Raw genomic sequence first — 22,426 nt, 5'->3', positions numbered from 1 at the left:
AAAAACTTTAAAAACTTTCAAGATACTTTAGTTTTAAAAGCTCAAGGCTTCTCTAAACTAAGAAATAAATAGACAATCTAAGAAAACGGATGCCTGTGAAACATGCTGAAAAGGCACAGTGCCAGAGTGAGAATGCACTGTGTACTACATACTTATTAATAATTCAGAGCAATTTAATGAATTTGTTTCTGTCTCATTATTGTTTAAAAAGAAAACAAAAGAAGACTTTTTAGACAGTGGTGAAAATCAAGATTGGAACATCTACCCCAATGCAATAAATTATGCTAATTGGAAGACACAGTAAACATCAAAACTGTCATTCATTCCTTCAACAGCAAATATGAGAAGGCTGGAAGAGACAAAAGCTCCTGGTATGTGCTGTGAAATTGAGACAACCTTCAAAAGAGAAAATAGCAAACTGATAGTGGCAAATGGAGCTCATTGTCAATAAGGATATATGCATTCTAGAAATAATTAATTTACATATTGTAAGAAACACTCAAATATTTTTAGTCTGAACAGCGCTAACATGCTTAATCTTCAAATCAGTTATTTAACTTAAAAAACAATAGAAATCCCTTTAGTACAAATTGCCATTGATATATGTTTGTCTAAGAAAGAATTAGACTATTCAGCGAAAGCTTGTGCTGCTGTGCAGTTTAGAAAAACCTTACAAGAAACTTTCAGTAGGCCCTCTTTTCATGACTTTATGTAAAGTTCATTATCCTGCATCTAGTGACCTGAACACTGTAATATTAATACAAACACACAAGCAAACAAAGTAAGGTTTACTTCCTTTGTCTGATTTCAAATTATATATATTTCAAAATAAACAACAGTGATTCGATGATACTTTTATTTTGCATATGGTCTGCGTTTTATTCAGGTTTTTTGTCTGGTACTGTTGTACTCTGCAATATGTGTAAAATAAAAGCCCTGCATGGAACTAACAATGAAACCACTTAACTCCTTTTCTCAAGGCACAGTCCCATTGAGGTGTTGAGAACTGTCCCTTCTAATTGACTTTAGGGGATTGAGAAGGAACAAGTTTGTTGTGGTGTTTCACGTGATAAAATTCACTTGTATGATATGCTCATTTTACTTCTCTCCTGTAAGGTTGTCACAAGTGAGATTTATACATTACAGAACTGAGAGGGAATTGCTGCAATGCTTTATGTTTATGCTTGTTTTAGGTCTCACACAACTAAGTAGAGCTCTTCTGGGGGCAATTTTTGTGAAGGAACGTATAGCCAGATAATTGTGGAATAACGTACTGGTTCTTCTGGGAAACCTAGGTGGAAAGGATGTGAATGTGGTAATTGATTAAAATGAACCAATTTTGGTGTGGCACATTCCAGATTTCTGTCCACTGCTTGTTTCAACACTGGTCGTGCTGCAAATAGCCTACCACCATCTTTTTATACCTTTTCCAGCATCTTCTTTACTGAAGCATGATTTTTTAACTTCAACGCTTAAATTATTTGACATGCTGGCAAAACCTGACTTTTGAGTATCTTGCAGGAAGTAATTCTAGACATTTTCTACTTGGTATGATAATTCAGCTGCCTTTGGCTCATTTTTAGTGGCCTATTTGGAGGATGTCTTTCCCTGAATCTGAAGGCCCTGAAAGGTAATGGGACCAAGTATTGCTTTTGTGTTCCCTGGTGACATTTTTTTCTGCTTTGGCTTTCTGACTTTTAACAAAGAAGAAATTACAACTCTTATTTTGTATTACATTCTATCTGTATGCTTTTCCACTTGCTGAGAACTCTTAAATGGTCCAGTGTGAAAGTGGGGCCTCTGCTTGGAATGCAGTTAGCAATGTGATTCATATTAATTATAGTTCAGACCTGTTGTCAGCAAATTACCAGAGTAGGAATTATGTTCTTTTTCTCTTCCAATAGTCCTTCTGACTTTGTCAGCTTTGTGATCCTGTTAGTTGACTTCAGAAGTTGGCTAGCTTATTTGGAATATTGTTACACAAACTTACATTTCCCTCATTTTCCCCCAAATCATGGAAATGCCCTGCTATAACTCTGATGTAGGTTTCTGGTCAGCTGGCAACATGATGACTTGATGTCTTCTTGGGGAATCTTTTTCAAAATGTGCAGTACTGGAGGTAGATGAGTGAGGCACTTATCTGGTATGCAGAACAAATGCTGAGCAGGTCATGTACCACAGTACATGGCTTTCAGTCAGGGAATAGGAAATAAGTAGATGGAAGGAAAACTGGATAGGGTATGGCATAATAAAAGTTTATGGGAAGATACTGGAGGACTCCTAGTCTTCATTTGCTACATACAGATGTATATGTGTACTGGCCTTACATTCAGGTCCATCAGTTAGTTTTACTACTATTTCCATGCACAAAAGGGGTCCAGTTAACAGAAACTATACAGGTACTTCTTAGTGGAGAGAAGCTCCAAAAATATTGTGGATGCTACACATTCTTCCTTCATAATTGAGGTTTGTATGATAAGATGCGTCAATGTCTCTCTTTCCAGAAAACTTTTCCGAAGAAGTGCTGTTTTTTCCCCTTCTGAAGTTAAACTGGCTTCCTATGTATTACTCTGACTTTTAAAAACTGTGGGAAGAACTAAACCACAATGAAAAATCGGGGAACTAGAATATATGGAAAACTGCTTCCATCCAAATCTTCTGACTCATGTTTGAACTGCCATTGAAAGGGAGGAATTGGATATACTGCAAAATGCATTAAACTACCAAAGAGTTTGGTTAAACTACCAGAGAGTTACATGAATGTCATCCAATGTTATGTGCTGGTAAAAAAAAAAAAAAAAAAAAAAAAAAAAAGTACAGTAGAAGTAGAGAAATAACCTGCTTTAACAAGCACATGTGCTTAATTTCTTTTTTTACTAGTAATTAGATTTTGTGTTTTTATTTCTAAAAAGCTTTTACTGTGAAAACCTGAAAAAAAAATCCTCATGAACTTTATTCTATTAGAAAGTTATATGTACTATATTGTCACTGCCTTTTCAACCCCCAGTTTGTAGAAAAAGTACTACTAGCGTTTTCTGAAATAAAAATTCTTGTTTGAATTTAAGCATTTGCTTGCAGTGTAGTTTGGAAAAGAAAGGAAAACTGCCTAGAAAAAGTTAATTTTTCACTACTTATTTTGAGTACACACATTCAAATGACATCAGTGTTTGAAAAGTTTTTGTTTGTTTTGAAATCACTTGGTGAATTTATAATTTCAGTCTTGATAGTTAGTGATTGTTGGCATGCAGGTGAGAAGAGGGAAGGGTGGGAGGTTGTATTTAAGAGAAAACTATAGTAGGTTCTCTATGCTGAGATGCTTGCTTTTCCAAATGAAGGAACAAAGCTAGTCAGGGCTACTGGCAATCTCCAGCTGCTTTAAGGCCTTTTTTTGGTGCACCAGAGGATCCAACCCTTTGTATTAAAAGCTGTTTTAAAAGTAACACTGTTTCTTCTAAAGCACTGTTTCTATTGACATAATTGGGAATTGTCTTTTAAAATTAATTCTTAATAACATTAACATGTTTTCAGAATGTGAACAAAACCTCTACCTAGAAATTATGCAGACTTCTAATTAGAAAGTATTTAGCCTAACTGTGGGGGCTACTGGAACAAATACATCATAAATTAAAGGAAAGATAAGTATAAATATACTCAACAGAATGGAAAGCAAAACAGTTTTTCCTATATGCTCTTCACTCTGTTCTACAAAAAGGAGTAGTAGGACATTATTTTTGTTTCCTTTTTTGTGGAGGCAAGCAGTTAGGGGGCTACTGAGCAGCTGCATCAAGAAAAGCACCACAGCTGTTAAAGTACTCAGCTTGCAGCAGGGCTACGTTCTGAGGATGCAATGAGAGGTAGAGCTCTACAATAAGCAGTGCCCTGGTAAGGAACTTGGGCACCGGGGGAAAGCTGCCAGCAGCAGCCTGCCCTCACCCTGCGCATGGATCTGGGAGGTGCATGCCTTCCCCCATGCTTGCCCACTCCCCCATCCCTGCACCTCCCCCAAATGTGCTGCTTGTGGCTTTGTCCTGTGCCCCACCCTGGCTGGGCAGTGCCAGTTAACTCCACTTCGCTTCAGTGCACAGGGCAGTCACTCTGCTTCACCCCCCCTCCCCCTTGCTATGTCACTGACAGTAAGATTGGGGTATTTATTGCTGGGAGCTGCTGACTTGTTAACAAGAAAAATACATTTTGGGTTGGTGTGATGAAAGAGGCAAAATGGTCTAAGTTGTAGACTGCAACTCTGGTAGGGCATCCCCCTTCTTGGGAGCTGACCCAAAAATAGAGCTCTCCAAAGTGGGGGTGCTACAGATTGCTGGAGAAGCTAGGGATAGAGAAGAGCCAGCATCTCAAAGCCAGAAGTCTGCCTCTTGTGAAGCCACTCCAGGGCTGGTTTCAGGGAGTCTTTTAGGCAGCCAATAAGGCTTGTTTCTGGGGAGTTCCACTGCAGAGCTTCTCCTTAAAAGTGGTGTAATCTGTGATAGTAGGTTTGGGTGCAATGGGCTTGCAGGAAATTGCAGAAACAGACTCTATTTATTTACCTTTATAATTCTGTAAATTTACAGCAAGATAAACAATGCTGTCTAGTGCAGAATATAAATTGTTGTGGGTAGGTGCAGGATAAAAATATAAGGAAAAAACTAGTAAGAGTTTTTGTGAAGAGTTTCTGTTGGGTGAAATGGGAGCTGGGCAGGCCACTGGTGGGAGGTACTTAAAGCAACCAGCTTTCAGCAAAATCTGTGCAGACAGAAGTGCAGGTCCCCACTGTAACTGAGACTGCTTTGCAGAAAGCATTCTGACATGCAACTATTCCTTGAGACAAACAGGAGTTCGCTACGCTATTGGTTCCAGGAGGAAGGGGAATCTAGCTGCTGGCTGCCGCCGTGGAACCAGTTTTCCCTAGTAAACTACCCCATCACCACTCTCCCAGCCTGTCCCTGTGTCAGAATGGGGGGAGTGGGGGGCTGGAAGGGAGGAGAGGAGCTTGTTGTAGGGATTCCCTAGGGATGTATTAGAACCTAGGGAATTTTTCAAATTTGAGACACATGTCCTTGGGGACACTGGGACAAACCCTGAGGACAAAGTCTGTCCTAGAGAATTTGTGACGGTTGCTTTGGAGGCATTAACAGCTACTTCTTTCCTGTAGCAACGGACCTCACTGAAACACTTTCATTTCAAAATCACAGCGCACAGCTCTAAAAGCCCTTTTTGAATCTTTTGCTTAAGTCACTGTTCAAAGCCGTGACTTGGAACTGTGAGGGCCACACCATTGCCCTTGCCTAGCTGCACCTCTAAAACTCTTTAATTTCCTCTGAGCAAGCAACTTTACAATGATTTTTTCCCCCCTTTTGTATCTAAAAGATATGTTCTATATGAGCTAAAAGGAGCTGGGATTCCCTTGGTGGTGATTTATGGCCTGCATTTTACAGAGTGTCAGATGAGATGATCAAAATGACTTTAAAACCTAGACAGGCACTTGCTACACAAAAGCTTATTTGACACCCCTCCCAACTATGCAGTTGGCCCAACAGGGGCCCTGCTACACATGCAAATTAAAGCTGGCTAGAAACCCGCTGTTGAGCTGTTTCACATTTTCAAGCATGAACTTAATAGCTGGTTGGCTTTTTTTATATAGTGCACTAGGCTCTTTTCCCTTTTTAATAGTGCCATAATTACTTTGCACATGTGGCCAGTCTACATGTATTGCACGATTCTCCCGTTAAATGTGCAGCTCGTGCTTTGCAGTGTGGCCCTGTCTACCTTTATTGCGCCATTCATCCATCTGGTGCATAATAGTGTAACGTGTGATGGAGAAATCACCCCCCAAAATTTTATGGGGACAGTGGTGGCCAACAGCAAGGCTCCAACCCTGCTAGGTGAAACCTGAGCGAGGTAGGAGCAAAGGGAGCGGGGCGGTGTGGCGCCGAAGGTGCAGTCAAAGCGCTTTGAACGTGGTAACAGCGTTGCCAAGTCTTAAATATGAAATGATTGTATGGGACGCTCAAAATGATCATACAGTATTTGCTGAAAAACTACCGTACAATGAAAAAGTATGCGCCCTCAGGACTGACCCGTAAGCGGGGTGGAGAGGCTGGGCCAGGCCGGGGACTGCGCCTAGGGCAGACGTTCTCAACCGTACGAGCCCTGAGGCGGCGAGCACGCACAACAGCCGTCGGGGGCCGTTGGCCTCACGTGGCTCGGGGTCGCGTGCGGCGGTGGGGGGAGGGTCCATGCGTGCCGCGCCGCCGCCGCAAGGTCACGTGAGGCGGGCGGAAGGCGAGGAGGCGGCATGGCGGCGGCGGCGGGCCTCCTGCGGGCTACAGTCGGGTTGGCTGCGGCCTCGTCCCTCCACCGGCCGGGGCTCGAGCTGCGGCGGGCAGGTGCCGCCGCCGCTGCTGCTGCTGCTTCTTTCACCTCGGCCCGGAGGAGCTACGGCTCGGAGGCGCGGGAGGAGGAGGAGCTGCGCGTCCGCTACCTGGACGACGAGCATAAAGGTAGCGGGGGGAGGGGAAGGGATTTCGCCCCCGCCTCGATCCTAACACCGGGGGGACCAGGACGCCCCCCCAGCGCGGAGATCGTGCCGCTGTGTGACGTCACCCGGCCCCTGCACCACGTCACGGGGGGGTGGTCCAGCTGCAGGGCAAGGGGGAGTACGGCCCTGGCCCTGACTCTGACGAGCTCTGGGCCCACTTCTGGGCTGTAGCGTGGGGGTGAGGAGCCTAAATGAGGTGCAAACAGCTGTGCCCAGGCTCTGAGGGTGCTGCAGCAAGTGACTCGTGATGGAGGATCCCCCTCACCAGCCCCTGCAGACTGCCCTCTGCAGGAGGGCATGGCTACACAGTGCTTCAAAAGGAACTGGTCTCTTGACAGTCCCAAGTCCTTACGTGATGGTTCAGATGAAGGCGCTTCAAAGTGGCTCTGCTTCGTTAACTGTTGTCAGCAGGCGTCAGGGCCTGGGCTATGCTGATGCAGCCCAGACCTACTCCTTGCACTGCCTTCAGAATGGGAGGGGGGAAGAGAGGGGAGGGGTTTGCCTAGCCGTGTTGGATGGTGGGGCGTGTGGATTGGAGCCCTCCCGCCTCGGGGAGCTCCAGTCCACACACCGCACACTCCAACACGGCTGAGCAAACCACAGCACACACAGAGCTCTGTCTGCTCCCCTCCCCTCCAATTCCCTCCCCCCCATTGAAAATAATGCTGCGGCTGGTTAGGGGAAGTTGATCCCCTAAGACCCACCAGCAAAATGCCTGTTTGGTCCTGGGGATCTCTGTAACTCATGATACTTCCTGCAAAGTGCAGTGAGTTATAGTGGAGTTACAAGTCTGTCAGGGCCCCGAGTTTGGAGTTGAACACAGAGCCCTGGCTGGAGTCTTGTTTGAGCCAGGTTTTGCCGTCGTGTTTGGTGTCCAACACCAGCCTTCCCAGAGCAGCCTGCTGTCCCACCTAAGGCTTCTGTCACATGTTTCAATTCCAACATATTGCTGTTTAAGCCTGGTGTGTAAGTGACTTTGATGCATCTGCTTCAATGGGCTGTCCTGGACCAGTCAGCACCACACCAAACCAGCTGTCTGTTTTGAGGCCTGCCTCTTGGCTTTGGCTAAATTGATCCACGGAGTTGGGTCCAGAGCTAGAACCATTTGTGCAACTTAAATGGCTGCCTGAGCACTGAGGGGTGTCCCAAGTTACCTCAGCATTTGGGGTGTCTTCTCTTAATGCATTGGCTTGGCCTGCTGGACTCTTCCCCTGCAGTGCGTGAACTTCTGTGCTGAGAAGGGATTGGAAGGAAGTAGAGGGGGGTTGGATTCAATGCTCCATTGAGATGGCTTTCACTATGAAAGAATTGCTCAGAGTCTTGCAGGGCCCAGTGCATTGGTTCTGCCTGGATTATTTTTAAGCATTTCTTTTTAGTCATAAGGATTAATAATTTTTTTAATGAAAACAGATTCTGAGTCAAATGAACTTCTGGAATAGCCACAGTCAAGGGCTTTACCCAGTCTTGGAATTTATGCCTGACCCAATGATGGTTCTGCCCCCAAACTGCTGCTCCAGGTCCCATTTTTGCAATCAACTATATAACTGGTTTGAAAATTGCAACATTTCAGTAGCGTTCTGAATTGTGATGGAAAGGAAAAAAACGATAAAAGTGTTGGCAGGCTATCATGTCCTTTTCCCATTCTCCGGGGCAAATTAGATGATGACTATACTGTATAGGCTTTAAAACTTATCTTGTGCCCCAGGCTGGATCCAGACTGCAAGGCTCCTAGTAGGCTAGATCCAGACTGAAACACAAGGAAGCAATAGCAGGGGCAGCTCTGCTTCTTGCCTAGATCACAGAGTTGTGACAGCAGCAGCTTTGGCTCTGACCCAGGGTACGCGGCTGTGGCACGTGCCAGAGCTGGAGCTGCTGCTGTGCCTCATGCTACAGCAGCAATTCCAGCTCAGTTTTTAGCATGCGGTATTTGGTGGGAACTGGCAGCTGGGTGGCAAAAGGTGAAGTGGCCTTGGACTACTGTGGCTGTGTCAGTCCTCACTCACCCCTTGCCACCAAGCTTCATGTTCACCAGGGCTTGATGGGCTTGGGTTCTGTGACAGACCATGTACCACAACATTTGGTGGTTCAGCAGTAGTCCAGCAAGCTGGATAGAGTGGTTCCATGGGCCATATATTTAACACCCCTGCTGTATCAGGTCATCTTATTAGTGACTACTTCTTTAGGGTATTGCAAGAGAAAAACTGGTATCTTCCCTGTTTGTTGGGAAGATAGAAAACTCACTTGGTGTCCGACACTAGCCCTCCCAGAGCAGCCTGCTGTCCCACCAGAGGCTCCTGTCACATGTTTCAATTCCAAGTTTCAATTGCTGTTTAAGCTTGGTGTGTAAATTACCTTGGTGCATCTGCTTTCATGGGTTGTCCTGGACCAGTTGGCACCATACCAAACCAGCCATCTACTTTCAGATCTGCCTCTTGGTTTTGGCTAAATCAATCCATGGTGTTGGTCCAAGAGCTAGAACCATTTGTGCAACTTAAATGGCTGCCTGAGCACTTGCTTTACTTTTGAAAGCAAGATACCTGATCTTAAATGCATCCAATGACTGGGGATTGAGCATTGCCTGAAATGACTCTTAGGAACTACTCAGGCAGTTGGAATGGTAAGTTTCCTTAGTGCCAGCAAAACCAACTTAATGGTTAGAGTATGGATGAGGTGGCTAAAGGTGCAGGTCATTCTGTAGCTTTTACTAGTCAGAGTGCTGAGTACATGCAATTTCTGCATTTCCGACTGTAATCTCAGTGGGTTAGAGGACCTTGTGGTAGAAAAATAAAATTTGTTGGGGCTAACATCAGTCAAAATTTTGACCTGTTAGGGAAGATGGTTTGTATCGCAGGATGTATGTATGTATCCATCTGTCTAACCACATGTCAAACCAAAGACCTTTTTTAATGTTTTCCTCCTCTCAATGTATACCAAACTGTGTTAAAGTCAATATAAAACAGCATCCAAGTGCCAGGTATTGGTAGAAGTGGCAAATAAGTTGTGGACATATGGAACAGTTCTTCGCAAATATCTTGCTAAGTCATGGACCCTGTCTTTAAAAGAAGAGGTATTATTGACTGACTTCACCTTGAAAATGAGAGCCTGTTTTGTCTACTGAAACAAGAGTTGTTGTGTTAAGACAGGTTACCAGTGATAGAAATCAACGCTTTATTGTTTTAGTTATAATTCCATAGCTCAGAAAGGGGATTAGGCTATTTGAAGAAAGTGATTAAGGTCCAACATAACAAGAGAATCATCTTCGGCTGTGCTTTGATTGACATTGCATTTATAGCAGGTAAGAATGAAAAAATTGAGATGTCTTAAGCTTTTAGTCTATTTGTCCAGTGATTTTTTAAAAAAAGTTATTATTAACTGTGCTACAATTATAAAGGTATGTATATGCCATTGCATATACTTCCCTGACACACAAAATTTGGATTGTTAGCCCCACCAAGTCTTATCTAGTGAATGTAACTTTGGGTTTGTGAGATTCAGTAACACATTATAATTTGAGTAAGGTGTTGAAGTGTTCCCCAAAAGCATCCAACTTGGGCTAGCTGCAGAAACAACAAGCTGCTGAATTATTTCTGGATCTTAAATTTTCTGAGGTACAGTTCTTGGGGTTCAGAGTCCAACAAAATGAAAACTATTTGTATGTGAAAATAATACATGGTGAGTATAGTAAAGCAAATACAATACCATAAGGCAGTGTGGGGCCAACTTTTTTTGGCAGGTGTGCCACAAATTAGCCACCTACTCTCCCCAAATGTCACATTATTCCCCTTCCAGTACCAAATATTCCTTTCTGCTTTCTGCCCTGTACTCCCTGCCTGATCTCCTGCTTTGTTTCCTGGCTGGTCTGCTGCTGTGCTGCTTGTCCCCTCCCTGATCACTCACAGAGGCTGAACTCATTACTTATTGCAATCATCCCACAGGTTTCCTACTCCTGCCATATGGATTCAACTTAGGGAGTTAAAGGAGTCAACTTTTCTGACCCAGCATGCACTTGTGGCAAAAGAAATATTTTGCCCTGCTCAGTGATGTGTTGACAAGTAGTTAAGCATCTAAACTTCCAACACTTGTTATCGTTGGATTTTGGTACTAGAATTTCTTTTATGAATGGGAACAAATGATTCCCTTCCTAAAATTTCTATTTTTTTAGGCTGTTTACTGTCTCAGGAAAGTAATCCTGTCTGGCTTATATTCAGACAATACTTTGTAATCAGAAGAATTAAAACTTAAGTTCTTGCTTAAAATTTATAAAGTTAAGTTCAGCAGAAATGTTTCAGGCCATTGTAGTTGTGTTCCCCTTCTCCTTGAGTCTTATTGGAAGTCCAGGGTACAGATCTATACACTGTACTCCTTTTAAGTGTGTAACGTCAAGTGAAAAAGCTTGTCCCTTATCCAAACCTAACACACAATCAAGATTTGTTAAGTATAATACCAAGAAGCTGCTTAGCTCCTCTCATTTTCAGGGCTTGTAATAACAGCCCTTTGATATTTTCTTCTTCGTTCTTTGTGGCTTAGTTAAAGGGAGTACAGTTAGTTGCAAAATAAACTGTTACAGCTAGTATGTAGTTAACTTGAATATGGTTTGGTTCCAAAGTAGAAGGGCTTCCAGATACTTTCACTTAAGGAGCTTTGTGTACTTACTTAATGAGGTAGTTAGGATAGAATCAGGGTAAAATATCTTGAGTTTTAACATTGCTCTGATGCTGTGTATACTTGATTTAAGTTACTGTTCTTTCCAGTCTTTGCACATCAGTATTTGCTCTATTGGATGTTTTTTCAAAAGCAGGTGCTTTTATTTTGTGTTCTGAACAAAAAGTTTCTGATTTAATTACTTTTGGTTTCAGAGTTCTTGCAGGTATAGTAGGAATATTGATTTTCTTTTGGTGGGGAGGGGGTGGGGGAACTAGTGCATTCATTCAAAGGTGATACATCGTACAAAGTAGAACAGGGAGGGACCTCAGGAGATCATCTACTTCAACCCTCTGTTCAAAGATCATCCTTATCTAAGCTACTGTTTACAAGTGTCCATCTAGCCAATTTCAAACAAAACTGCACAAACAACCCTCTTATGCAACTACCAGTCACAGTGCCCCAAAACATCAAGAATGGACTTGTCACAGGTAAAGCAGGGGGACAAGGGCACTGTCAATGTCCTCTCACTGCAAGAACAGGAAGTAATTAAATACACTTGAGAGATCTAAGGAAAAGGGCAGTCTTCCTTCTCCTTTCCCCACCCTCTCCCCCATAAAGGAAGGTACCCCACCTCCTTCCTCCCACAGTCTATCGTGATCTGTCTGGAGTAAAATTCCTTTCTGATCCTAACTATGGCAGTTGATTTGGCCCTTTGCAGAGGACTGAGACTCAATAACTAGGAACCTTCAGGCTCAAGTCCCAGCAGGATAATAGGCATATGCATCCCAGGCAAAACCTCAAAAATCAAAAGCTGACACCCAGTGCTTCTGATGAAGGTGAAAAAAACCACTGACACTTGCAGGAGCAGAAATGGAAATAATTCCTTCTCAGCCCCATGTGGCACCTGGGAAAGCCCAAAAGCCTAAGAAAACCAATTACTCTCCACTCTGTATTGTAACCTGTGAATTATAAATATAACTGCACATATCATACTCTAACTGGAGAGCCAGAATCATAGAAAATTAGGGTTGGAAGTGACCTTAGGACGTCATCTAGTCCAACCCCTTGCTCAAACCAAGGCAATCCCCGACTATATCATCCTAGCCAAAGATCTGTCTAGCTGGGTCTTAAACATCTCCAAGGATAGAGATTCTACCACCTCTCTGGGTAACCTGTTGCAGCGTTTTAAAACCCTCCTAGTAAGAAAATGCATTCTAATATTTAGCCTAAAATTCTCTTGCTGCAACTTGAGACCATTGCTCCTTGTTTTGCCATCTGCCACCACTGAGAACAATCCAGCTTCATCCTCTTTCGAACCCCTCTTTAGGTAGTTGAAGGTTTCTATTAAATCTCCCCTCGGTCTCCTCTTCTAAATGAAATAAGACCAATTCCCTCAGTTTTTTTTCATAAGTCATGCCACCCAGCCCCCTCATCATTTTTGTTGCCCTCTGATGGACCCTCTCCAATTTGTCTGCATCCTTTCTATAGTAGGGGGCCCAAAACTGAACACAGTACTCTAGATGTGGCCTCACCAGTGCTGAAAAGAGGGGAATAACTTCCTTTGACCTGCTGGCAGCACTCCTCTGATGCAGCCCAGTATACCACTAGCCTTCTTTGCAACAAGGGCACACTGTTGGCTCATATTCAGTTTATTGTCCACTGTAACCCCCAGGTCTGTTTCTGCAGAGCTGCTGTCCAGCCAGTCAGCCCCCTGGGATTGTTCTGGTCTAAGTGCAGGACTTTGCATTTGTCCTTGTTGAACCTCATGAGATTTCTTTTGATCCAATCCTTCAATTTGTCTATGTTACTTTGAATCCTAGCCCTACCCTCCAGCATGTCTACTACCCCCCACAGCTTGTTGTCATCTGCAGACTTGCTGAGGGTGCACTGTATGCCATCTTCCTGGTCGTTGATGAAGATATTGAACCACTGATTACCAGGGATCCTGGCTTCCTTGATAAAAATAGCACATTCTCTGATAAAAAACCACAACATCCATGATTAAAATTAAAGTGCCCCACCCCACAGTCCCCCTGGCCCTGCTGGTGCCCCTCACTCCCCCGGCAGGGGTGCATGCACGCACCCCCCCAACAAGTAAGTGTGTATGGGGGGAGAAGGGAAGGGGCCAGATATAGCGCATACAGGGGAACAGATTGAGAATGGGAGGAGGGTGTTTGTGTCTGGGCCCGCTCCCAGGAGCAGGGCCAAGGAGGCAAAGGCAGTGGAGCTACCCTGCGGGCAGCACCTAAGCCACCTGGCCTAGGTTGGGGAGGAGGGGTCGGCTCACGTGACGGCTGCCACCGTGCCACTACCGCAGCTGCCATGCCCTGTGCTATGTTCCTGTGGCTGGCCTCAGCTCTGTGTGCACAGGTTCATGGATGCATGGCTTCACAGGTAAGTGGCACGGGGCATGGTTGTGGTGGTGATCGCGGTCACTACATGCAAGCCCCCACCTCTGGGCGGGTGGCTTGTGTGCAGCCTGCAGAAGGGCACCACTGCTCTGCACTGCCTGCCTGTGGAGTCAAGTGGCCCCGGAGCTGTGCCTGCAGAGTTGTGTCTGTGGAGCTGTTCATCCGGCTGTGGGAAGACAGTGTGGGGTGCTGCGGTGGTGGCTACCAGGTGCGAGGCCCTCCAATGTCCCTCCTCAGTGCTTCCTTCCCTGCTGCTGCCGTGTCTTGCACAGCCTTCCTGCGACCGGCTGCACGGCTCCGCAGGCAAGTGGTGTGGGGCGTGGCAGCAGTCACTCCAGGACTGCTCTGGTTTCACATGCCGCTGGCCAGGCAGCCACTCCAGGGTTTCCCCCAATACCTCCCCGCTTGCTGCTGGAGTACCCAGCTGGTTACATGTGGACTGTGAGTGGCACTGTTAGTTCTTAAGGGAAGCTGCTCATGGAGGCACTAAGCCCTGTTGCACTGCTAGCGCTGCTGGCGGTTCATTTGGACCTGGCCGGGCACTCCAGAGTCCCCAACTGCCCCGCTGTCTTAGCCCCCTGCAAACCCCGCTTACCTAACCTTGCAGGCTTGAGAAGGAAAGGGAGCCTGAGCCAAGCCTTGGGACTGACTAAAAGTCTCAGGCCCTGCCCTTTTCCCCTCTCACTCCTCCTCCAGGCAGGACAGGGTGTTTCCTGACCATTTTGCAATCAGCTCTTGCAGGCTGGAACTCTGCCCGCCTGGAGATGTCTTTGTAAGAGGGGAGAGCCTCAGCTTCCTCTGCTAAAAGGTAAAATCCACGTTTTCTCTGATAAAAATGGGATATCTGTGGTTTTCTCTGTTTTTCCATGGGAAAGGGAAAGCCCAGATCCCTGCTTACTATCCGGATTACTACCCTCTGAGCCTGATGCTTCGGCCCATTTCCTATCCACTTTACAATCTATTCTTCCAGCCAGTACTTCCTTAGCTTGCCTGTGAGAATGTTTTGGGAGACCATATAAAAAGCTCTGCTAAAATCAAGGTATATTATATCCTTTGGTCTCCCTGCATCCACACAGCGAGTCACCTTGTCATAAACAGCAACCAGGTTGGTTAGGCATGACTTGTCCTTGGTGAATCCATGCTGACTGTTCCTAATCACATTCTTCTCCGCCACATGCTTTGAGAGAGAGTCCTTGAGGATCTGTTAGCACCATGAATATAAAATTCCCCCAAAACAATACTATAATTCACCACTCTATATGCAGGTGCAAATTTAAAGCATAAGATATAACAGGCTACCATAGCAGATCTGCTCCATACTTTTTCCAGGGACTGAGGTGAGGCTGACTGGTCTGTAATTCCCTGGATCTTCCTTTTTCCTGTTCTTAAATATGGGCACTATGTTTTCCCTTTTCCACTCACCCAGGACCTCTCCTGATGACCATGAGTTTTCTGAGATCATGGCTAGTGGCTCTGCAGTCTCATCAGCCAACTCTTTCAGCATCCTTCGGTGCATCCTGTCTGGCCCAATGGACTAGTATGTCCAGATTTTCTAAATAGTCCTAAACCTGTTCTTTTGTCACTGGTGACTACTCACCTCTGCCCCAAAATGTGCTGCCTGTTGCAGTGGTCTGGGAGCTGAACTGGCCTGCAAAGACTGAGGAAAAGGCATTGAGCATTTCAGCCTTTTCTGGGCTGAAACCTTTGTCACATTCAGTAAGGGACCCACACTTTCCCTGATCCTCCTCTTGCTACCAACATACTTGTAGAAACACTTCTTGTTACCCTTCAAGTCCCTTGTTAGCTGCAACTCCAATTGCGCTTTGGCCTTCCTGACTTCATCCCTGCTTGCCCAAGCAATGCTCTTATACTCCTCCCTATTTATTTATCCAAATTTCCATTTCTTATAAGCTTCCTTTTTATGGCTTAGTTTACTGAAGAGTTTCCTGCTAAGCCAAGATGGTCTTCTGCTGTACTTGCTTGTCTTCCTGTGGATCAGGATGGTTTGTTCCTGCATTCTTAGTAAAGGCTTCTTTAAAGATTGCTAGCTGTTCTAGACTCTTCTCTCCCTCAGTCTGGCTTCCCAGGAGATCCTGCCTATGAGTTCCATGAACAAGTCAAAGTCTGATTTTTCCAATGTCCAGGGTCCTTACTCTGCTGCTCTCCATCCTTCCCTTCCTCAGAATCCTGAACTTGGTCATCTTGTGGTCACTGCTGCCCAAGTTGCCATCCACTACTACATTCCCCACCAATTTTTCCCTGTGTGCGACTCAGAAAGAGCATGGTCCCTAGTTGGCCACTCCAGCACTTGTACCAGGAAATTGTCTCCAAAACTCTCCAAAAACTTCCTGGATTGCCTGCGCACTGCTGGATTGCCCTCCCAGCAGATGTCAGCGTAATTGAAGTCCCCCATGGGAACCAGGGCTTGTGATTGGGAAACTTCCGCTAACTGTTTGAAGAAAGCCTCATCCACCACTTTCTCCTAGTTTACTGGTGAATAGCAGGCTCCCCACTGCAACAGCACCCTTGTTGCTCTCCCCTCTGACCCTAACCCAGAGACTTTCAATAGGCCTGGCTCTAGCTTTATACTGGAGCTCTGAGTTATCATATGACTCTTTTACATAAAGTACAACTCTTCCTCTGCCTCTTCCTTGCCTGTCCTTCTTGAACAGTTTGCACCCATCTGTGACTACTCCAGTCATGTGAGCTATCCCACCAAGTCTCTGTTGCTCCAATTGTGTCATAGTTCCCTGACTGCAAGGACTTGGAATTCTTCCTGCTTGTTTCCCAGGCTGTGTGCGTTCATGTACAGGCACCTGAGGTAGCTAGTCGATTGCCCTGATTTCTCAGGAAGCATGAGAACACCTCCTCTGTTTCCCCCTCTTGCTTGCTGTTTTCAGGCCACCCAGTGGGGCAATGGTGGCGGTGCAGAGGAGGAACCACAGGCCAGCCTGGGCATGGGCTCCAGGGAGCTACAGCAAGAAGGGCCCAGCAGTGAAGGGAAGGGGCCACTTTTTCCCCTGCACTGAGCAGCAGCTTCTGCCTGGTGGTTGCTGCTTCTACCACTGCTTAGCATAGTGGGTGAGTTGGGAGCAGGCGCAGGGCAGGCCAGGTTTGGGGCTGTATGGATGGGTTCTCTCTGGTCTGGAGTTGGTCCACGTTACTGGGCCCAGTCCGCAGTGGGTATGGGGTGGGCAGGGGTCGGTGCTGTGTCCACAGGTCTTTACCAGTACCATGGGGCTGGGAATAGAGGTGGTGGCAGCCAGAAAGAGTTGCTGTTGCCTGGGCTGCCTAGAAAGGCTGTGCCAGCCCCACTGCATGCCCAGAGGGAGACAGGATGTGCCACAGGTCAGATGGCACCTGGGCTAGGCGGGAGTGAGGGACTTGCTTTGGGCCGGACAGAGTGCCCATAGGCTGTATTTTGCCCATCCTTGCATTGGAGCACAATGTCTGGAAACGTCTGTTCCAGCAAAGAGAAATCTATTTCCTCACTTAAGGCACATGCCCCAATTTTAGAAGGCTGATTTTGTAGAAAAGAATGTGTGTGGTATGGGTCTCAGGGGGCCTGTATTAAACTCGTATTCCATGGTAGGCCTCCTATGTAACACTGGGCAAATCATTTAACTCGTCTGTGCTGGGGTTACCAGTTTTGGCATGAGATATTCCTTACACCCCCTCAGGTATCTTAAGGTTAAATTATTTCCAGAGGTACTTGGCTATTATTATGATGGAACTATCAAGAAAAGAAGGAGAAATGAGAAGCCATGGAATATATTTTTATTTTTCTAATGCTGACTTCAGTTTGTAATTTTCTAATGTCCTAAATCCTGTTACCCATTTCTGACTAATCTCACTTCCTTTCTTCTTTCCATATTTAGGAAAATTGGAAAGTGGGGTGGGTGTCTGCTGGGCATTAATCACACTTTTTTTGGAGAGGAGCACAATAGTGGTAGGGTTATGACTGGATATGAAAATGGTAGGAAGAATTGGTTTATGCATTTTTTTCCCTCTCGAGGTTTTATTTTCTTCTTGCAAAGGACTTTTCCTCCCACTTTTAGCTAATTAAGTTAAATGCAAAAATTAATAAATACATTAACACTTGGTTTAAGGGGTTTAACACCAGCATTACTACTTCTGTTTATATGCCATGGGGGGAGGATGACAGTCCACCTCACCTTCTTTCTCACCTCAAACCCCTAAGAACTTCTGGATTTGGGCAGGCAAAACTGTTATTTTAGATTGCACCTATTAATTCTTTCCTGTAACTTCTTGTTAGTTGATATAGCTTTGCTCTGATGCCTGTTTAATAAAAGTTTTGGCGGTGTTTCACGTATACCATGTACTACAAGTCTCTCTATTTTTACATATTGTAGGACTCCTCTGCAAAAACATTTAGTTAAAAATGTAATGAATTTTACCTAAAAGGAAGACAGTAAGGTAGGCTGATATGGGTACCCTGAAGAATTTTCTGATTTTATAAGGAGATGTTTCAGGTTGAACTGTATGTTGTTATAAATCCTAGCAACAGTTATTAATTCAGTGAAAAACACAGAGAAAATTTTAACAGTCAATAAGAAAAATAGTTGCTTCATTGTTGTGTGACTATAAGGGTGGACACAGATACCATCTTTGTGCTGCCATAAAAAAAATTATGGTGGCACAACAGCCAAGCAAACAGATGTCTGTACCCCTTATTGTGCCACTAATGGCCAAAATTTTTGGTGGCAACAGAGATGGTATCAATTTGTGCCACTTGTTGCAGCAGATGTCTCTTAGGTTTATGACAGGACTGTGTGGTCATCTCAGAGCTGCCCATGCACTACAGCCACCCTGAGCAGGCAATGTAGGGGTGTCAGGAACCCATCCTGCACAATCTGGGAATTCCCATTTCTGAGGTGCATAGTAACAGGCCCCTGAAGTCCATGCAGTGCCTGCCTGGGTTCCCCCATTTGAGATTTCCTGGACACCTGTCGAGCACTCCGGTGTGGTCCTAGGCCTGGGAGTGCCTTGCAGCTGATTGCTGGACTTAGCTCTGGGACCACACTGGAGTGTCCAGCTTACACTGGTGCAGGACTCTGGAGCATGTCACTAAGCAGAGAAAGCCAAGGTTTCCCTACTTATAGATGTCCCCTGGGAGCTTCACATCACCCATTGTCCTGTAAGATCCATGGGTGATGTGTTTCACCCAGTGGAATGGATCAGTTGTGCTGGGGCTTGTCCTGTTGTAGCTGATTCACTTCACTTGGCAACATCTATTTCTAGCCTTAGCAGAGAAAATGATAGTGTTTAGAAGCTTCAGCTAGGTACTGCAATACTAGTACCAATTTACCACAAGATTGTCAATCTCCTTTTGTGATAGTTTATTTGTGCTGTGTAGAGATTTCTAAGCTAGATCTTTACATTAGCTGCTGAACTGGAAACATTAAAAGTTGAGGTCAGCTATACTAAGAAGAGTAAAGTTCTTGGTACTTTGGCCAGATCCCTGAGGACTGGAAAAGTGTCAGCATGGTGCCCATTTTTAAGAAGGGGAGAAGAGATGAGCTGGGTCACTATAGGGCAATTAGTCTTACCTCTGTCCCTGGGAAAATACTGGAAAAAAAATCAAAGAGTGCATTTGTGAAGGCCCAGCAGGGGAAACCATGCAGAAAGGAAACCAGCACAGGTTTGTTATAGGTAGATCCTGCCTGACAAACCTTATAGCCTTTTATGACCAGGTCACACACTGCCTTGACACAGGAGCTGAGGCTGATGTAATCTGCCTGGATTTTAGGAAGGGGTTTGACACAGTTTCGCATCCTGTTCTCATAGGGAAGCTAGCAGGCTGGGGAATGGATGCCTACACAGTAAGGTGGGTGGCCAGCTGGCTTAGGGACTGCCCCCAGAGAGTAGTGGTGGACGGGTTGTTCTCGGCCTGGAAGGAGGTGGGCAGTGGGGTCCCGCAGCGTTCAGTCCTTGGGCTGGTGTTATTTAATATCTTCATCAGCAATTTGGACGAGGGTGTGGAGAGCACCCTTTCCAAGTTCGCAGATGATACCAAGTTATGGGGCAAAGTTAACACACTGGAGGGCAGGGAGCAGATGCAGGCCAACCTGGACAGGTTAGATCAGTGGGCAGAATGAAATAGGATGCAGTTCAGCAAAGATAAATGCAAGGTACTCCACCCAGGAAGGAGGAATCCCCTGCACACCTATAGGTTTGGGGACGGCCCCCCAGCAGCTCAGAGGCTGAGAGAGATCTTGAAGTCATAGTTGACTTCAAGGTGAACATGAGCCAGTAGTGTAACGAGCCATCAACAAGGCCAGTTTCACCTTGTTGTGTATTAGCAGATGCATGACCAACAGATCAAGGGAGGCGATGCTCCCCTTCTGTCAGACTGCAGTTGGAGTACAGTGTCCTGTTCTGAGCACTGCACTTCAAGAGGGACACGGGGAATCTGGAGAGGGTTCAGAGGGGAGGGCCACTCGCATGATTAGTGGCCTCTGTGAAAGACTCTACGAGGGGAGGTTGAGAGATTTGGATCTCTTCAGCCTTCACAAGAGACGGCTGAGGGGAGACCTTGTAGCTGCCTACAGGTTTATTAAAGGAGGACAACAGGGAAGTGGTGATGCGCTATTTACCAGAGTGCCCCAGGGAGTAACTAGGAACAATGGGTGTAAACTAGTGGGGAGCAGATTTAGGTTAGACATTGGGAAGAAATTTTTTACAGTAAGGATGGCCAGAATCTGGAATGGGCTTCCAAGACAGGTGGTATTATCACCTAACTTGGAGGTCTTCAAGAGGAGGCTTGACTGGGGTCATCTGACCTCAGTCCTCTTTCCTGCCAGGGGCAGGGGGGTCAGACACGATGACCCAATGTGATCCCTTCCGGCTTTACAATCTATGAATCTATTAACCCATAACCCAGTCAGCATTTCTAATGCTGATCTACTGCTGGTGGTTTGGGACTAAGTGTGTACTGAGCTATTTCTGATATTTCTGTACTATTCTACCTTGTGGACATACCCAAAAAGCACATGTTTTATTTAAAAGGATGTCATTGAAATAGTAAAGACCATACCTCTTTATTACTGTCATCCAAATCCTTGCAAAAGGCAAAGCTTTCTGAGGCTGATATCTGCTATTGGACCCAACTACATAGTCTAAAGTTAGACAAGCTTTTGAATGTAAGACATTCTTCAGGACAAAAGCTTGTATAACTATCCCAACTATGCATTTGGTTCAATAAAAGATATCACCATAAGAAATCCTTGCCTTGCACAATTCCTGGACCATCACAGCTGCAACATCACTCTAACACCATCCAAATCATTGAAATTTACTAAATAAAAGGTCTTGAGTATACTCTAAAACCTAAAATTAAAGAACTTGCTACTTCTGCAGAGATACTCAGACCCACTTTGTTTATAGATGTACACTCTGTGCTTGTATAATCTATTCCTGTAACCACAGGGAATATTTGAATTAGAAGTAATCTTGACATAAAGAATAAACTGACCTAGACAAAGCTGACACACTGCTATGTGCAAAAAGCCACTGTATTTCTGTTAACATATACAAATCCTATTTTTTAAGAATTGAATGAGTCAGTCAAGATATGTATTAGACATATGCAAATACCTGATAATCTTAAAAATAAGAGTTGGCAGTTGAAATTTTTATCCTGCCTGAGCTGAGACCTAGAGTAGGTATGTGGCGTGATTATACAACAAAACTATTTATACAAGTACCCAGCTTATGCATGCAACCATGGCAAGTACGTGTTCAAATTTAAGGGCATGTTTGTATGTATCAGGCCATTAGTTATTAAAATAGTTCCTTAAATTATGTGCTGTTTTTGTTGGTTATGTAAGCAGTCTGAAAATCTCATCAAGCGTAAAATAAAGAAATTGCAGGGCAAATGAGATACGATAATGTATGTACAATTTTTTTTTTCAGTCCTCACTTGGTATCACTTTAGCATCAAAATAGCACAGGTGTTTCATTTTTTTCCCCCTTTGTGTCTCTCATATACTTATTCAAGGTTTTCTTTTCCCCCCTTGTAGGAATTGTGGTGCTTGGATTAAATAGACCTCATGCCAAGAATGCACTTAATAAAAATCTTTTAAAAATGGTAAGTGGAAAAAACTAACTGCTTCTAATGTGAAGGTAAAACATTTGAATTAAGTGTTTGAAAAGTATTTGGTTTTCCCCTCCTCCTTTTCTCTGTAGATGTCAAAAGCTGTGGATGCTTTGAAATCTGATAAGAAAGTACGAACTGTTATATTCCGGAGTGAAGTCCCTGGGATATTCTGTGCTGGTATGCAAACTTAATTTTATTATGAAGTTAGAAATCCATAGTCTTGTAGTACAGTAGGAATGGCCAAGATTCAAAAGAAGCATTGTATCATTTGCTCATGTTCATCTCAGTAGCAAGTAAAACTTATGTGACTTTTTTTTTCTTTTCCCCCTTTAATAAGGAACTAACATAATTTTCTGGTCATAAATGATTTAATCAGATTCAATGCATTCTACCCTTCGTGGTGAAAAACTACGTTCAGTTGAAGTTTCAAAAACTTAACAGTATTCAAGTCACATATGCTTATTTTCACGATTTTAAAGAAACCACCAATTTGTTTGAAATTATTGGCTAACCACCTGGAATCAGTCTGTTGAAATGTTAAGCTAGCTTTTGATGCTTGTAACCACTCCTGCAAGTGTCAAGAGAGTATTTTCATTTTATTTAGTTACAAAATTAAACTGGATGTACAAATCAGTTTATTGTGTCTATCCAATTCAGGGTAGTGATTGATTCATTCAGATTAGATAAACCAATCTGGAAAGCATTTTTCCTTCTTCCCCT

The 22,426-nt window shown here is 44.5% G+C and overlaps 1 protein-coding gene across 3 annotated transcripts in view; it reads left to right on the top strand.

Annotated features, from left to right (window-relative positions):
• The first annotated feature begins 6,270 nt into the window (after positions 1 to 6,270).
• AUH (AU RNA binding methylglutaconyl-CoA hydratase) overlaps positions 6,271 to 22,426 on the top strand; it is a 179,135-nt gene continuing 162,979 nt past the window's right edge. For all 3 annotated transcript variants that reach the window (XM_019555022.1, XM_019555021.1, XM_019555020.1), the window contains exons 1-3: positions 6,271 to 6,494; positions 21,630 to 21,697; positions 21,796 to 21,883. In XM_019555022.1, the coding sequence (XP_019410567.1) occupies positions 6,290 to 6,494; positions 21,630 to 21,697; positions 21,796 to 21,883 (361 nt within the window). In that variant the 5' untranslated portion in view covers positions 6,271 to 6,289. The remainder of the gene's footprint in view (positions 6,495 to 21,629; positions 21,698 to 21,795; positions 21,884 to 22,426) is intronic.

This window comes from Crocodylus porosus, unplaced genomic scaffold (genome assembly GCF_001723895.1).
Source record: "Crocodylus porosus isolate Cpor-Errol unplaced genomic scaffold, CroPor_comp1, whole genome shotgun sequence".
Taxonomy (NCBI): domain Eukaryota; kingdom Metazoa; phylum Chordata; order Crocodylia; family Crocodylidae; genus Crocodylus; species Crocodylus porosus.
This window is presented reverse-complemented; position numbering and strand designations above follow the sequence as displayed.